Source organism: Ceratosolen solmsi, unplaced genomic scaffold (assembly GCF_000503995.2).
Source record: "Ceratosolen solmsi marchali unplaced genomic scaffold, CerSol_1.0 scaffold29, whole genome shotgun sequence".
Taxonomy (NCBI): domain Eukaryota; kingdom Metazoa; phylum Arthropoda; class Insecta; order Hymenoptera; family Agaonidae; genus Ceratosolen; species Ceratosolen solmsi.
In genome coordinates this window covers 11,561,616-11,582,008 of record NW_011948417.1, presented here as the reverse complement: position 1 = coordinate 11,582,008, position 20,393 = coordinate 11,561,616, and the positions used below count along the sequence as shown (strand labels likewise).

Genomic DNA, 20,393 nt, shown 5'->3' with positions numbered 1-20,393 from the left:
TTGTAATTTATTTTTAAACGAAAGAGTTAAAATCATAATTAATATTAATCGATATTCTTTTTATAACTGTTGAATAATTAGAGTTTACAAAAATTTCATTTTCATTCTACAGGATCGATTTCTTGATTGCTCAATAAAATATTTTTTATAAAATAAAATTATTTTCGAAAATAATTTATATTTACTAATTTAATAATATTCTAAAATATATACAAAATATCTATATTCATATCATAACTTGATTTCGAAACTTTATATACACAAAAGCAATAAAAATGAATTTAAAAAGATCTTGTATAAATGAGTTTTATTTAGTGAAAACTTTAGTTTAACAAATATTAGTAGAAAGAGAATTTTTAAAGAAAAAATACAATTGAAGACATCATTTAAATTTATACTTATATAATCATAACTTCGTTTATCAAAAAAAATATATATCAATCACTAATTAATCAGTTTAAAATAAAAATAATCACTTTCTTGGATCTTACATCGTTTGCAACTCACCTAAATATAGAGTTTGTGGCCATTATAAAATCTGTTTCGCGTCCATTCGTTACGCTAGCCTTGAACAGTTTTGACTTCGTTTGAACATTAAGGAACTTATCTGAAGTCATGAGCCGATATATCGGACTCATACTTTCGCCCACTTGAAGTACATCTTTCAAATGAGTCGTTAATTTGTTGAGATCATGGGGATGGCACAAGTCCTGAATTTTTGTATTAATCAGGTCCTATATTGCAAAACATAAATACATTTTTTATTAAAATGTTTTCTAATTTTGAAATTTTTTAATTATAAATGAGACCAATGTTATACAAGCGAAGATTAATAAAAAATTAATAACTATATTATGATTATTTTACTATTTTAATAGAATAAAAATATAAATGATGTATTTACGGTATTATATATATTATATATAGATTATAAAAATATTATTATAGAATATTTTAATTAAAAAATTTCAATTATCAAATATTGACACGTATTGTAAATAATAAGTATTTATTGTTTTTTTTACTTTTTACTTGAAAAGGAATATTCACAATAATTTAAATTAGATAATACATTACTACGAATTTGTATTAAAATTGTGATGATTACAAGCTTTTATAAAATTGCTGTTTTTATTATATTAGATATATTATAATTTTTTTTACTTCTTAGCAAAATATTTATTAAATATGAAAATGATTGAAAATTAAAATATGAATTCACCCTTTCATTTATTAAATAGTAAATTATAATGAACACCAATACTTAACTGTTAAAATTATATTTCATATATATGTTATTAAATAAATGTGTGTAATATATTTATCTTATTTTATTTAATATATATTTATTTATCAACTTAAATAATCATTAATTTATATTCTATCTATTATTCTCGTGATAATATATTTAACTCCTATAGGATACTTTGCAACACACGCGCGCGCGCACGCACGCACGCACACATATATACACCCGCCCAAAAGCAGTTAATAATTTTAAACAAACTTTGATTCGAATATGAATATTTTATGTTGATATATAATCTAAAGTATAAATTCGATTATACATAGATAATACTTGAGAAAATGTATATACCTTCAACTTTTTCTTATTATTCTACAAGTAAAAAAATATTAATTAATAAAAATCTTTTGTTTTTATAACACCAATTTAATAGTTATATTATAAAAATAATAATTTATGATCATTATAAAATTGAATCATTACTATAACGATACTAATATAAAAAGAATGATTAATTTAAAATATTGTTATCACTGCATTAAATAAAAACTAATTTATAAGATTGGTATGAATATAAAATTTTTTCGAATTGATAGATTTCATTTTACTTATGAATGTGGAAATTTTAAACAACTTAAACATTAAAATTAAAATATAAAATTACATTTAAAAAATGTAGTAAATCATTGTTATATAACAAATTAAATAATTTTTTGCTCAAAAATAATTTATTAAATTAAAAATGAAAAGTTTTAAATAATACAAATATACAACAAATAAAGTTTTTTAATAATTAAATTTTGTATTGTCATACTGCATCTAAACTGACTAAGCAACAGTTCTTAGTACTATACAAGTTACTTATTTAAACAATTTTAAGTCTGAAATAAATAAACGTATATTACATTCGCTATCAGCATAAAAATGTATAAACATTAGAAATGACAATTTAAAACTGATCAAAGAAAGAATATTTTACAATTAAATTTGAAGATGTTGACACTGATTATAAATATTAAGTATATCTACAGGTAGACGCTTATTAATATTCAAAATAAATAGTTCGAATGATTTGACGAAAATTTAAATCAGCTCAATGTACGATTATATCTTACACAAAAATCTTAAAAGAAAATATGCAAAAAGTAGTACCTGCCTATACTATAAATTTCTATATAATTCAAAAAACAAAATTTAAATTTTATTATCTTAAACATTATTATCAGTTATAAAAAGTATAAAAACATTTAAAATAATTCATACTTCTTAAAATGAAAAAAAAGTAAAGTATGTGAGTTTTTATAAAAAAATATATTGTTGTCGAATAAATGTCACAACTAATTCTAAAAATACTTATGAAACGATATTTGATAAGTTTTCTATTTAAAATGAATTATATATTCTAATATATGTTTAAAACTTTTGCTTTACAAAATGGCATCGACAGTAACTAGATCAAATATATTTGAGCGTGCAATGATGTAGATCAGTGTAGAGAGGGAATTTTTTTATCGAGGATAAATGTATTTGAAAATAATAAAATATATAAATAACATACAATACGTTTTGGGACGAAAGATACAAAGGTGATAAAAGCAAAAGAGAGATCGTAAATAAGCACTTTCTTTAATGCATTGATTGATGATATAGGATAAGAGCGTGCATGTTTAGTTAGTAATAAACAAGATTACACAGAAAAGCCTGCCTATCACGCAACCTGATACATAAAATCAGTATAAGTAATTATGAGGCTTGAATGGTTTTGTGAATATGCAGTCAAACATCAGAAGACTGATGAGCAAAGAACAGTAACTTCCATTACAATCTTTCATTCTCTTTCTCACCCACTCCCTAATTTATTTGCACATATACATGCGTACACTATCATTCGCTCACCTCATTGCTTAGGTACATTGAGTAAGAGGGCAACAGCCAGCTTGTATCAACGGCAAGGATCTTGCCAATCGTATCCAATTTGAAGGTAAATTGACCAATGCGTTTCTCATCAAGGGGAATACGGCGTGCAACGCACATTACACAAGGTCCAATGTCTGAAGACTCGGATACGTCATTGCCGGTATTGCTTCCGATGCTACCACCACTGATATCAAGTCTATCGTTGCTACTGGCGCCGTTATTTGGGAGAAGGGCCGAACAGATTTGCATCGTCTCATACCTTGATACGCGTTGCTGCTTCTCCTCCATAGTTTCTTCTTTGTCATCGGGAGGCTTGACCAAAAAGCGACATTCGAAGATGCGATTCCGCGTTTGAGGTTGAGGTTCACTCGACCAACCTGCTGCATTTATTAATACGGACATACAAGTTTTAATATTGCCCCACATAATCTGGAACTCACAAGTGAAGGAGAGGGGAAGGCGAATGTTTTACGACTCTGCTAAGTACTTTTGCGCAATAATGAAGGACACCTATTTTTCGCAAATTGCCTTAGATTTTCACCACCAGTGCTATTTGCTTTCAAGCTTATGTACCTCCTCATTTTACAAATTTTGCCATTTTAAATTAATTCAATTTCAGTATTATTCTTATAGATTTTCAAATAAACTATTTGAATTTACAATTAAACTCAAATGCGACTATAAAAATATATACAAATCAGCACAAACAAGCACTGAGGTTTAAACAAAATGCAATATACGAGAGATAAATGTACGAGGCGTGACTGCATTAAATGATTTTAATCGCATGCGCATATAAATAAAAAATATAAGTAAATATAAGTGTGATAAAAAGATATTTTAGAGTCTAAAAATATCTTTTTTCTTATCAAATCTAAATTTTTAAGTCAATAATTAATAATAATACATTAAAAAATGTCTAAATAAATAATGTTCATCTTTTCAAATATTAAATCATATTAAATTTGTGAAGAAAAATATTAAAACTTCTATAAAAAATTTAGATAATAATACTTACCTACTGACATGGGAAGAATGTTAGGCATGAAGTTGTTATGATCTCCATGATGAATAATATTATAGATATCCTTCCCAAGTACATCATTCTTGGTATAATTTATATATTCTGTTATATTATCTGTTACGTATTCCACGCGTCCTTCTGTGTTTACGACGAATAAAAAACCATCTAAAGCCTATAAAATAGAAAAAAGTTCTTTTATTTGTTACATTCGTATAAAATCTAGTCTTTTATTTCAAAATGAAAATTAAACACAAAATAAATTCTTGAATATATATCTTTAGAGATATTTTTTAGTCTCTACAATTTCATTAAAATTAATTTATAAACTCTACCATATTAATTATGTTTTCATCCATATGATGAAACTTAATAGAAGTTTGAAATAAGTAAAAAGTAATAAAAAGAACGGAATGACGAGAACTACCATTTCTCAACAAATCAATGTAATGTAATTGCAAGAATTCTGTTTGCACCTCCTAATTTACTTGTAATTTAAAACAAACTTTATAAATATTTTCTTGTTCATCGATAATAACAAATAAGAAAAAAATACCGAAAACAGATGTCAAATTAAAGATAAATATGTAGGTATATAAATGTAGAATATTTCTAATTAATTTTATTATTACAAAATTTTACTATAAAAATTACAGTATATCTTAAATTTTGTTTTTCTTTATGGATTACCTATGAATATATAATATAATAATACAGGATGTAAAAGAAAAAAAAATTATTTATCGAAGTTTAAAAACTTGCAACTTAATTTCTTGTTTATATTGATTTAAATTATAACAGTTTTTAAGTGATTTAGCTGAATATATCACAATACAAATATACAATTTAATAAGTTTGTATATTACACTAAAAAATTAATAATAATGAAAATATCTATTAATAAATTTTTAATTTATTTTATTTGAGAAAAATATGTATTCAAATTAAAATACATATTTGTCAATGTTCATATTTCAAAACCCGAATCTATTTAAGGCATAAAAGCAATAAATATTATTTTAAACTTTTAAAATAGTTATTTAGAAATATTAAAATTAATCAATAATTATAAATAAAAAATGAAAATTAATTACTCTTCTTTTTAAACCAATTTTTATTTAAAATTATAATTTTTTTGTAGTATAATTGATTGCAAATATTTGGAATGTAAAAAAATAAACATGAAAATAATACAGACCTCGAGCAAAATAGGACCAACTTGATCATTGGAGAGTATGTTAGGATTCGACGATGATACTTCTCCTTGTTGTACAGCATGACTATTAGAACCTGTCTGTTGATTAATGTGCCGAATCTATGAAAACGAAAGAGAAATTCTAATATTAACATTAAATCTTCTATTAGTTGATCCTGCCTGTAATTTATATTTTTAATATACTTTACATTTCACGATTGTTATAACTAATATATACTTTAAAGGAGTATAAATATATAATTAACTTATTACATATGCATGTTTAAAAATCTATTAGTTGCATTCAATGAATATTATTTGATACGACAATCGAAAGTTACAAAAAAGTTAAAAAATTAAAAATAGTATCAATAGTAATATGGATTTAGATTAGATTATAAATTCTAATTTTAAATATCCATTATGTTATAATAATTTAGCAAATTTGAATTCTAATATGATGATAAAATTTTATTATACGTTACAATTCATAAACAATGTTAAACTATCATTACAATATGTTTTACATACATACTATTAGTAACATAAGCTTATACTTTTATTAAAATTCTGGTATACCTATTTGATTTTATCAATAATAAGACTTGCATTTTGGTATCTTGCAATAACAGTATTGAATCATATCATGTCATTAACAAAATAGTATAAGACTAAATGGTTATCATTGTACTTGTTTTAAACAAAAAATATAAATTGGAGAAAATCTTTATTTTCATTTAAATTTTAATCAAATTCTAATGATTACATATTTTCTATAAGTTACTATAAGCAATAAATTAAAAACACAAATTTAATTTTATAATCAGTACTTGCTACATCTTGCACTGTAATAAAAGTTGTTTAATGCTCTTTCTTGATTTTGAAAACTCGTTTATTAATTCACATAAGATATGTAATTAAGTATGTATATTTAACAAAAACATTATTAAATACTAAATATTGTAATATAATATTGTAATATAATATATATATATATATATATATATATATATATATATATATATATATATATATATATATTGTTATTATTATTAATGAAAACAGTGTATGAATCGTACTAATGACATATTTTAAATAATCTTTCATGTCTTGGACTTTTCTCTTCCTTTTTTGGTAATCCAAATTCTCATACGTACGCACGCATGTATTAATGATCCTGTTTCTTACAACTGTTTTCTCAACAATAATAAAGAATAGCCAAGCTGACAATAAATGTAACAGTTTGTCGCAGGAAAGAGTATGAGAAACAGTAAGTTAGAGAAGATATGGTAAGTTTGAGAAAAACGGCTGTGATCGTTAATAATAGTTTCTGCTTTACCAACTGAAGTTCATGGTCAGTTGTTTGCTTCATACTAAAGAATGACCTTGAACATTTTCCGTAGCCGACAGATCGCGTCGTAATCGCAATAAATTAATAATTAACATGTGGTTTCGTAGAGTCGGTGATTTCGCAAACAATTAGTGCAACGTTGCTGCTACTACATTGTAATGTTTTTTACGCAATTCCCTCTCCCAATGTAAACTACTGTCGACTGTATGCTTAGATATTCGATTTGTGAGTTATTTTGCACAGTATATAATTATGTTGAATTTTTTCAGCCTCTTCAAATTATACTTTTGCTTTCGTTCTTTGCTATCTGCTTTACTACTATTTATGTCACTACTTGCTGCAGTTGTTATGACTATTATTACTGCTCTATTACTGCTCTAGTTACGGTCTATTCGTCCTTATTTCTAAATTTTCTGCTTTCGAGTAACCTTATCTTGCTTTTTTTATTTCATCTATGCAGATCTATTACTTGATATAGATCACTGTTTGATTTTTGTTAGGGACTTCTTTCTCGATATCTTAGTGTATTTTAGGTAAGTGTATTTGTGTTTTTTTTCTTTTTACTACACACTTATTCGTCTTACGCTTTTTTAACTTCCCTATCTTTTTAAAAGTCAAGAGTGCAACTTACCTGTTCTACGGTTCTCTGAAGGATCTGACATTTGTCAGTTTTACCAGAGCTCATGTCCGTGACAGAAATCAATTCAGCAAGCTCATCAATGTAGAGATTTTCCTGAGTTCGCCGACGCTTCTCATTAAGGCACTTATTACTGCAACAGAAAAGAATTTTTAAATATTTTCTTTAGCAGTGTGATTTGTTATACTAAAATAACAGCTTCAAAATCCTTAGTACTACGATGCGAAGTTATAAAGCTTATACAATGCAAGCACTTTGTCTTAAGCTATCATTTTTGCCCCTTCTTCATCGCCCTATCTTTGTCCCTCTTATTTTCCCTCTTTTTGTTAATTTTAGAGATAGACATGCTTTTATAAATATTGAATACTTCATTTCACTACTTTAACTTCAATGTGTAATTTAGATGCATCGTTGTCAATATATTTATGTATACGTGGATCTGCAAGAGCGTATGTCGTAGAACCCATATAGATTTTTATATGGACATTACGAAGTGTGCTTGGAAATCTGCAGCATCCAGAACATAAAAAGACAAAAAGAAGGATACGATGACCTTATCATCACTTGACAACTCACGAAACTCAGAAAATACACTTTTTATTCACACGAAAGGCCAAAAGGCAAGTGTGTGATTCACAAGAAAGAGGGGGGAAAGAAAGAGGGAGAGCTATTTATATGTATCACGATGAAAATAAAATATGCGAGTATGGTGACACCAAAATCGTACAATCGCGAAGATCATTTCAGGACATAAATATAACTTCTAGAAATCTAGATTCACTAACATTAGATGACAGGCCTCTACACTTTAGAGCGTCTTTTCATCATATCATTTTATTTAGCCGAATTCGTCTATACATACAATGGTTTTTTTATTACTAATTGAGAATAGTTTAGACATAATTAGCCAATTATAAACAGTGCTTATTTTAAATTAAATGCGTGCGCGATTAGTTAAAAATTAATAGTCAAATTGTACAGAGTAATAATCTACCCTCTACCACAAACTTATTTTCTAATCCATCTATCAATTATTAAATGATGCTTAGCTATATTCTCTTAATTCATACTTTTTATTTCGTGGCTTTATGATATGCACACAAAATTCTAATTTAATAAATATCTTCATTAGTTTACTAATATAATTTTCTAATAGACAAAATAATAGCAGAAAATATATAGTTTGACATATAAATAATTAACAAGTATAGATTAGAATATACATATGGTATTATTTATTTACATATTATCATATATCACATAAATATTGACTAATTATAAAAAATGAATGAATAAGTATTACAGTTTATAATACATTTTCCAATATATCAAAATCATATAATATATTTAAAATAAATTGAACAGTATTTATTAAAATTTGTAAATATTTTATTCATTCACTTTCAACTAAATTAAAATTTTTATATAAATAAAATTACCGATTTTCATCTAAAAATCATATTTTTCAATTAGTTCTAATAATTATTACATTTTCTATTTTGAAACAAAAAAAATTGTTTTAAACATAAATTACATAATACACAATTATACAATTTCTTATATTTTAATTACAAAAATAATGAGTTATAAACATACATCAATTATAACGTTTAATTTTTACACCAAATCTATAATTGATAAAATTATAATCAGTTTTCAAAAATATATTACATCTTAATACAAAATACATAAAAAATTCTTATAAATATTAGAAATCCATTTATTATAATAAAGATATGGTCTGCAAATGAACAAATAATTTATTATTGTAAAGTTTGACTATTTCTGTAAATAAGTATTTAGTTCAATTTTGTATTATTACTATTATTATATTATTATATTAATACTATTATAATAATTATAATTATTTCCTGTTTTAATATAGAATCACTAATATCTAATAATATAATTTATAAAAAATAATTTTATATACAATCATATTAAATATAAATATATCACACTAAAGATAATTTTTGTTAAACGAACCAAAAGTAACTGTATGAAATGAAAGAGAGGTAGATACATAAACGGAGAAGGAGAGATAAAGAGAGAAATTGAAGGTATCAATTTTCTAAATTGTTAAAAGTGTTGCAGTACTTCAAAACTTCTTACACATACTGCTATTAATATATTATTTATTTTAAAGTAACCAGGCATTACCTTCAATTTTTCCTCGTATATTTAATAATAAGGTACATATTCAAAAAATAATTTAGATGTGCACCATAAATGTTCTTAACGAAATATATTAATTGAATATTATTATTAATTTTGTAATTAATATTGTAATTATACAGTCGTATACAGTGTATGGATGGAAAATTCAATATATTTTCATTAATTTTGCATATGTTACTAATAATAAATTTAATTTTAAAGTATTTCCAATGAGTCGAATTTTAAGAAAGATTGATCAAATAAAAAATGATAAAATTGTATCATAATATGCAATTAGAGATATATTGGTTATTATATACAAAATTTATACGAACTGTGTGTCCAGAAGATTCGAGAAATTGTTAATGCAATGGTTAATGTTCCATAAATAACAGATTAATAGATGCTAAAATAAGTGTACTAATATAAATATCAAACAAATTTTGATATGTAATAAAATTATGAAAAATTATATAAATTTTTGTAAACAATGACATTTAATAATTGCGATAATCAAAATTACAAAAGTAAGTAATACAGATTTTATACTTCTATAAATAATTTAATGTTTGAACATATCAAATTTTAAATGAATTTATAAAAATTAGCTAAAGTTGTTTCTCACTGTCAGTTAAAAAGTAACATTAAAATACGTGTAGAAATTTATATAGAATTTTTATATTTTATTTATTGAGAAAATATTATGTATAAACTAAGCAGTATGCTGGTTAAACATTAAACGAGTGGTTAAATATGTTAGATATAAGCTATAAATATATTTTAGAAAAGTTGATTTCTTATGTGTTTAGTCAACCAATACATTTACATTTAGATTGGTCTATATATTTTATAAATAATGAGTAAAATTTTTGTTTATGAACTAAAGTAATTCCAAACATCCTTCATTCAAAACATAAGTTTAAATTAAACATTCATTTTTATAAAATAATGATATAAAGTAATTATATCACATAATTATGCAAAAATTATATAAAATATGTATACAGTAATAATATACATAGTTCAATGGAATAATAAAAAAGTACGCAGTTTAATGAATATTCTTTATGAATATACATCATCCATGACATATAGTCAAACGTCCTTTGTTTATTAATATTATTTTTCAATATAATATTTTTCATAATCAATTAATTTATATGTCTCCTAATAATATATAATCAAATCAGTTTCAAAAATTAAAATTTTTAAATCAAAACATGATTTTCAAATTTGGTCTATCTCCAAAGATCTAGACCTTTAAGTCAGATTTCGAAATGTACATTTTATAAAAATAAATTAAATAAAATGAATACATTATAGAATACGAAAACAGTTTAGCTTTTATTTATATTAATAAAAATAAAAACCGATACAAGTTTTTACAATAAATATTTTTAATACATAACATTAATTATATAATATTTACAATCAATATATTTCTATGATAAATAAATTAAAACAATTACATAATCAAAGATGAAAATCTAGAAACATTGTATATAATAGTTTTAATAAAGTAAAATAAAGTAAAATTAATTTTTTTTCAAGAGACTATTTAAAATAAATGTTTTTTTTTTCATATGGTTAAATATTTCGCCGGAATTTACGATTTGTATAATTTCAGATTAATAATTATGAAATTACATTTTATACTGACATTTTGATTCATAATATTAAAAATTTAAAAATAAATTTTATATTTGAGAATTTGATATAAAAGATTACTTTTGTATTTGTTTTTTCTATTAACTAAAAATAAAAATATTTATTACTGTTTATTTTGTTATTAAATGTTTATAAAATTAAAAGAATTTAAAAGTAAAAATTGTAGTCTAATATTTTAACACTAATTACATAAAAAATAATTAGAATTATTGGGTAAAAAGTAATAATAAATACATTGAAAATTTTCTAGAGATAAATAAATTTATATATTTATAAACAATTAATAGTAATTGATATAAATATACAAAATAAATTATACTTAAATTGGTAGTGAAATTTGTAATGTGTAGTATAAAATAAACGTTTATACTTTACATATACACTAATGAATGAAATCCCTAAATATTTCATAGATTTTAGCAATAGAAAAACTAAAGAAAATACTATTTTTGTAATCTCATACTCACATTTGCGATTGAGGCTTTGCATCTGATTTCTTTCTTTTTTTGGTAATATTACCAGTAATTGCACTCATTTTGACCCACAATGGGCCCTGTAGCTCACATGGACTGGGCCTAAAATATTTAAGATATAATGAATATATTTGTGAAATACTAGGATGAAATAATATAAAAACATTTAAATTAAAAAAATTTATAAATTAAAAATATATATAAATTTAAAAAGTATAAATATATAACAATAAATTGAGTTATACTAATAAAATATAAAAATGTTTTAAAGTAATTTTTTTTCGCAAGCCTGAAAAAGAAAAAAATTTAACTTTATACATTAATGGTAGCAACTTATTGAAACATAGTTTTCTATATATTTTTATGAGTACATGTGAAGAAATCGGTTTAATTACGGTACACGTGAAGAAATCGGTTTAATTAAATAATAAAATTTTAACTGTGTCATTGACTTTTTTTAAAAAATATCTTCTAGTTTAATTCATTCAGCTTCATTGGAAATGGTTAATTTCAGTATTTCAGCAATTTACTATGTACGATAATTTACAATTAATAACAATAATAATACGATATTTCTTTAAGTTGATACATCGTTTCTTCTTAAAAAAACTTGTCTGTACATTCCCCTCTATCTGTATTTTTTTCTTACAGTATTTTCTTTAATTTGCTGTACAATAAGCATAATATGTAGCATAATGCTGTATTATAAATTATTATATTTCACGGTCTATTAAAACTTTTTAAGTTAAATGTTTTATTTTAAACTTGAAATGAGACTATAAAGTGTTTCTTAATATTATTTATTTTTATTTAAAATTATATACTTAAATAGGGTAAATATATTTTTTACTTATTAATTCAGATTAGTGTATTAATTTTTTTAATATGAATATTTTTTAATATTATTGTTTTAGAAGTAGAAGGAATAAATTCTTTTAGAATCTAATAAAATTCCAAATATCAGAACCATTTTTTATTATTTTCAATAAATTACTTTTGACTGAACCGACTATTTATATAATTTCTTTAAAAATGCAGTAATTATTGTAAACATGCCAATTTTTATTGAGTAATATTTTTATTAAAGTAAAAAATCTAATTTGGGATATTATAATTATTATCCCATAATTCACAAAATTACTATCATCCTAGGACTGTTGGTAATCAATACAAAGACAAAAAATAATTCGTCATACCAATAATTTTATTATTTATTATATTTTTACTACATCATAACATTTAGAGAAAATGAATTTTCTTTTTACGCTTTTCTACAAGATGTTTTTAAAAATATTATAATGGTACAAACAGTAGTTTCTTTAAACATACTTTTACAATAATGATTAAATTACTCAGTGATTCGTTTTCATCTTAAAAATTTAATAAGGATTTTCTGATATCAGAAAATATAATTTACTGTACATAATATTTTACGAGAAATAATTTAATCAATGCAAACACAATTTTAATTTTATTAGCAATCCTTCTTATTGTATATTTAAATACTTTCACTTATTATTTATTATTTTAATTTTGTTGCATGTATTATTTTAATTTTAAAGTTGAATAATGAATAATTTAATAGGTTTAGATATTTTTTAAATTATATTTTTATACTTAGAAACAAAGACTGAAATATAATAAATTACTTTTAGTTATTATGATTGTCTTTTTAGCGCTTATCGTTGCACTACATTAATTATCATGATATGGACCAATTACTCAAAAGCATATATCGAAATAATTAGATAATAGAATATGGATTTTTATTAATATTCTTACTTATAACATGTTAACGAAATTTTTCGAAAAAACATTGGTTCATAATTAAAATTTAGTTTGAATGGAATTATATGTACAATGCAAAAAATATATAAAATAATTACTTTAATTATTTAATGCTAGTATGAAAACTTTGTATTGCATAATAATTAAATAATGTTCACAATGAAACAGATCTTTTTCGCAATAAATATATTTGAGTAAAATAAGATTATTTGGAATTATTGTTACATAAAAAACTAAATGTAAATAAATAATAATGAAAATATCTAACTGTAGGTAGTACAATTCAAACAATAACCAGAATATTAAGATTATGCATTTGTTACATTTAATATTTAAATATTTGTATGATCCATAATTTATTATAAAATGAAAACATAGGTATTATATATTAGTTATAGGCTGTATGAACTTCACGAAATAACTATAATAATTTTTTTATACAAACTACATACACATTCTTAGATGTATAGAATAAAATTATTATTAATTTTTTTATTTTCGTATAAAAAACAAAACGTTCGTTTAAATAGAAATAAGTTCTTTTATGATCCAATATATACAAGTTTCTTAAAATAAATTATTTACATTAAATTTTATAATTTAATATACTTCTAAATAAAAATATATTTAATAAATATTAAAAATTTTATAATTGTTTTGTATTATTTTAGCCTATACACTTTTTCATTGTGAATTTTTCTTCTTTCGTCTTTACATAAATTATTACATTAAATAAATGAAATATATTACATATAAAAAATATAATTTAAAATAAAATACACTAATAAATTAAATAATTTAAAAATAATTGTAAATAAACAGCAATTAATTCGTAATAGATCCTTGAAAAATACCTTAACAGCTTATTTTAATTATTTTAATTGATTTTTCATAACAAAATTACAAATTGATTCTAATTCATGTTTTAACAATAATGGCAACTCTATTATTAATATTTAAATTAATTTAATAAATAAATTAATTCTGTTAAACATTTTTTTTAAAGATACAAAAATCGATAAATACCTCAGTTTAAACAACAAATGAAATATAATTTAAGAATTCTTCCAATATTTATTTTCCGCTTATGTGTACTTAACCGAAATGGATCATTTTCCAAAATACAGGAACAAAAAGGCGATGATAAGGATGAGCCTTTCCATTCGTTCAATTTTCAATATTATGAATTATTATGACCATGAGCAACACCATCGGTCGCTAATGAAAAATTCTTTACTCCTCTCAAAGACTCAGTTTATAACTTTCTTTTTCTCCGTATATTGAAACAAGATTAATCATTCGAATACAAAATATCAGAAGGAAACAGAAAGTCCTTAATGGTTAAAAGATAATATTACGTTATATAGAAAGTGTACCCATAAAAATCAACGAGAAATGTGAAAATCAATATTCTGGGTACCAACTTTTACTACTATTGATCACGAATTGTCAGTTTAAGAGGGTAGCAATGCACTTTCTATATATTATAATTGTAAAACATTATTTGTCACGATGTTTTTAATACAATGTTTACGGATAAAAAATCAAAGAAATGTTCATTCAATCGATAAAATTATGATTATGTTTGCAGTAAAGTAACTAACTGGCTTTAAAATGTTCAATTCGTATATTCATTTTCAAAAAATTAATATTATAAATACAATAGTCTTTTTGTTTAAATTCTAAAATTATTAATTATAAATATATCATTTATAACGACTCATTTTCCGAATATTACATAATACAATTTCTTTATTTGTATAGTAATATATAATATTCTTAAGTAAAATAAAATCATAAAACCAAAAAAAACGTTGTTCACTATCAATTACTTTATGAGAAAATACTGAGTCATACATGTATTTGAGGAGAATACAAAAGAAATATTAAAATTATAATGTACAAAGTAATTTTTTATTCAATTGATTAAATGAATGCTTATTGTATTGAATGAAAAAATCTCGTATTCATAATTGTCTTGATTCAAGACTTTTTTATTTCTATGAGAATAAAATATAAATTCAAATTCAAAATGTGATTATATTCTCATAAATCACATTCAATCATTTCACTTACAATAGGAGATTATATTGTATATCTGAAATTTTATAAATTTTGCCTTCATATTCTTTTATTACAATATACAATCCAAAAGTACATTTTTTTATTCATAAATTTTTATTTTTAATGAATCAGTTATATAATAAATAAGTCTGATAATTTCTATTTAAGGACATAAGTATTATATTGTATATTTTAAGTTACTAAATTATAAAACAAAATTGGAAATTGATTATTCTTAGTGCTACAATAGACACATTGATTGTAAAAATGTTTTTCTATTTATTTATTAAATTAATATAAATTTAGAAATACAAAAAAAATCTTTTTATACTTCTAAATTAAAATATAAATTATTGAATCATGAATTTATAATCTCGGTTTCAGAATAAATTTAAATTAATGTTAATTCAGTTATAAAGATATTTTTCCATTTTCCAGTATCGGAAGAAATAAAAATTTTTTAAATAATTTAAATCTATAGAATGGATTCGTCATATTTTATATATCCAAAAGAATTTTTTAACATATATCCAAAAATATATCCAAGAAATTTGTTAAGACGTCTCATTTATTAGTATTTATTAAACAATTTCATAAAACTATCAATGATAAAAAACATTGTTTTATGAAAAACATAGACATCAAAACAATATAAAGAAAGAACGTTAAAATCCGAAAATGTTAAAAAAAACAGTGAATTATTATTTTTAAAATGGAACAATAAATCAATTGATTAATAATATTTAAAAGAGAGAAAGAAAGTAAGAACATTTGAAAGAAAATTTTCAGATATTGAATAAAGAAAAATGAACTAATATACTATTAATATAATATATAGTTAATTTCTATTACAAAATATAAAATTAAAATAAAGGTTATTTACATAGCATAAAGAAATTTTATAAATTTTTGTAAAGATTTAACGTAAAGCGATTAAATCCCATAATAAAATAATAATAAAATATAGTCAAATAAAGGACATAAAATTGACGGTTTTAAAGCAATCATAAAACAAAAAAACTAAACAACAAAATGAAAAATGCACGAATCAATTATACAATATAAAATAAAAAATGGAGCTTTTAAAAATATACCAGAAAAAAATTAAAAAACAAAACATTTAAAGGATAAAGAAGACATCATTCATTCAAAATCATTCACTTCGAAAATTAAAATTATATATTATTTAACGGTTGGATATGAAACAATATCAAGAGCTATAAAAATGGAAATTGATCGAAAACCATCATTTATTAATAAAAAAAAAATAAAAGAAACAATAAAACAAGAGGAAAATATAAATAATAAGAGAATTCAGTTTTCGTCCTGAAAAAACATAATTAAAAATGAAAGAGAAATTATATAGAGAATAACGGAGAAAATTAAAAATAATTAAATAAATATATTTAATGAAAATATAAAAGAATATATAAAATACAGAAAAAAAATTCAAAAGTATTCCATACACAATAATAATTTTAACTCATGTTATTCATGAAACAATGCAACACTATCTTGTATAAGATATAATAACTAAACTAATTCCTTTTGTTAAGATATTTGATGAAATTACACATTGAATTAAATTTTACTATAGTTTTTTTCTGGTTATTACGTTAAATAAAGTTTCTGATCATTGTGAATAAAATATTACAATTTCTGTATTTTTTATATTAGTATAATGATAATTTTTGTTAGAAATATTAAATATAATAATATAAATATCTACATAGCTATTATATTAATATAAAAATAAAAGTCTCTATTGTTACTTTGAATATCAATCATGTATAATATCATTCATTTATATTATTATTATTATTATTATTATTATATTTATATCATTATATTTATATCATTTATATCATTTGTATCACTATAATATTATAATTATTATCATTATTATTATTATTATATCATTACAATATCATTCATTTATAAATCATTTATAAACTATGATAATGTTATTATTTTATTTTTATATTAAGTAAATTGATTTGTAAAAATTGACCCTGCAGTAAAGACAATGAATATTAAAAAGATTATAATATATAAGAAAAAGAAATTAATACAAAATTACGAATCAAACATTTGCAATAAAAAAATTACTATTTTTAAAAAAAGATAAGAAATTCAAAATGTATGAATATTTTGTTTAAATCACTTCTTAAATCAGATTACTTTAATACACATATTTTGTAATCAACATATTTATAAAAATCCATGAAATAAAAAATTTATTAATAGTGTGAATTATGAACATCTATATTATTAGATCAATTATATTATTATTGTTATGCGATTCAGTATGAAATATTATTATAAGTTTTAATGGATAAAATTGTTTCGAAAGTTTTACAAATTGATACTATTTGTTATAACTGATATACTGTATAAATACAAATTTATTCATTTAATACTTTTTTAGTAAATAATTTTTATATTATTGAGTGAAGATATTGTATATGTGTTATATTAAATCTATATTATAGATTTCTATGTAAATAATATTGTATTAAGTTAATTTATTATTTAACCTAAAGTTAATTACTTTTTATTTATAAATAATTTGATATTCTTAAGACATAAATGAATATATATTAATTGTTAAAGTTCCATGAATTCACGAATAATTAGATTTTTCAGACATTATTAATTGAGTTTTGTTATGAATTATATGACTATTTATTTTATAATATATTAAATTTAGATTTTGTTCAAGATCAATATAGTGTAAGTCATTGTAAGTCATCAAGAAACTCCATAGGTCATTAAAAACGTAGCTGTCGTTCAGAAATTAAAGAAAATAATAAGACTGCTCGAATATTATGAACACAAATAGTAACTCATCATCATTGAGATTGCAGAATTAGAAATTACTTAAACAAAAGAAAATAGAGGTCAATGTATACATTTCGTTTAACTATCAAAGCTAGGAAGATGAAGGTCGATATCGCCGTCATCGTCCAGTTGACTGTCATTGTATACTCTGACTTTTGGCCGCATTTATTCCGTGATATCAAGTATATCCGGAACCATCACTTTTATAACACTCGGAGAAACACGTGGACTTATTGTAGAAATGAGATCCGATGCAACCGGGAGCAGTAACGTATTACCTCGTGATACCGTCATCAGCGCTTCGTTCGTAAGCCCGTAGACGACCTGTGGTAAAAGAAGACCGCACCTGACTTGAATATAGGTCAGTAGGCCAGGGCGATCTTGTGCGTTTGCAATGGCGCAGGCATGCGCGTGAATCGAGCCAGGGTCACGCACACATGTGTAAATAAAGCTGAGCTAGCATTAGAGCAGAGTAGCACGTGGGTGTCTGTTCTCGCCATAGCTTCATAGTTTGATTTATATTTATCCAGGCAAGCCATGTGTTCGAGGAACTTGTAGCAAGTTCCACCGATATATATAGCTTTGTAATTGAAAACTTCATATATATTTTTTATATATTTGGTGCGAAACCTGTCTATATTTTTTCATTTCTATACATTATTCTTTTTTTATATGTGGAAACTTCGTTTTATTTTTCAATATAATTTTTAACAATTTAATAGTTTTTTATCTTTATTATTTTTAATCTATTGCCATGACTCACACTCTAATTGATTTTTTATACTATATTATTTAGCTATAGTATAAAATACATAATTTTAAATGAATTTTATTCTATAAATTTATTAAGGATTATTTTTAATTTTAATATAAATATGCCTTAATGATAGCTAGCCAATAACTTGTTAAATATAACTTATTTTAAGTATAAATTTATTGATAATATTAATATAAGCAAATACAGAGTACGTAAAATATTAAATTAAATTAATAAAGATACTAATTTTGTAAAAATATATTCAATCTATTTATTATAATAATTTTGCCAAAGAGGAATATATGAACTATATTATTGCATAACTTTAGATAATCTTAATTTTTCATAATAAACGTATCCTACTTTATCGATGAATATTTATATGATTTTTTTAATTTATATGATGAATCAAATTTATATGAATATTAATACGCTTTATGAATTTGATTTTAGGTATATTTCACCATATTATGCTGAAATTCGTGTATGAGTTTGACAATATAGCAAATGATCTCTTTCTAAACGAAGTAAAGCTCTTTTCCTTCAAAATTATATACTCTTGTAGTTGTATATACTCTTTTAGTGTAACCACAAAAAGAATAAAATTCAAGATAATAATGACTTGGAATTAAAAAATTGATTTTATAATGTAAAAATTAACCAAAAAATAAATTATAAATATTAATTATTAATGTTTAATTCTAGTTTTAGCTTTCGTCTTCTTCTATTCTCACACGATTTCATCTACATAAACTCTTTTAAATATTTCTAATTTACTTTTACTTTTATTATATTTTAACAATTGTATTTCTTATATTGTCATCTATTCGATAAATGTATTGTTTAGAATAAAATGAGTTTTAATTCATTTATATATATTTGTCGATTTCTCTACTATTTTTACTTTTACAGTTAGTTTGTTTTTATCTTATTGCTTTGAAATGATATTTTAATAGTTTCCTATTTTAATATCCTCTTATTAACAATTCGCTCGTTCTTGTCATTCAAATTATTTTATATTATTGTTATTATATTTAACCGTATTTCATTAATTCAATAATAAATAATGTTTATATATTCTAATAATTTATATATAATACCGACTTTACCGTCACATTAATAATCGTATCACGTTTCAGGCACACTTTCTACGCTATTATGTATTATCTGTTTTATTTCTTTCGTTATTCTGTATTTATTTATATTTTTCTTTACACTTTTTTATAATTTAATTTTTTTCTTTATAATCGTATTTTTACTTGGCCTACCCAATTTTGT

The 20,393-nt window shown here is 22.3% G+C and overlaps 1 protein-coding gene across 1 annotated transcript in view; it reads right to left on the bottom strand.

Annotated features, from left to right (window-relative positions):
* Nucleotides 1-20,393, bottom strand: part of LOC105359905 (probable serine/threonine-protein kinase DDB_G0267686) — a 67,582-nt gene that overhangs the window by 12,807 nt on the left and 34,382 nt on the right. Inside the window, exons 2-7 of the mRNA XM_011496662.1 lie at nucleotides 11,660-11,767; nucleotides 7,362-7,500; nucleotides 5,383-5,499; nucleotides 4,182-4,359; nucleotides 3,143-3,543; nucleotides 508-734 (exon numbers count right to left, since the gene is read on the bottom strand). Of these exons, the coding sequence (XP_011494964.1) occupies nucleotides 508-734; nucleotides 3,143-3,543; nucleotides 4,182-4,359; nucleotides 5,383-5,499; nucleotides 7,362-7,500; nucleotides 11,660-11,767 (1,170 nt within the window). The remainder of the gene's footprint in view (nucleotides 1-507; nucleotides 735-3,142; nucleotides 3,544-4,181; nucleotides 4,360-5,382; nucleotides 5,500-7,361; nucleotides 7,501-11,659; nucleotides 11,768-20,393) is intronic.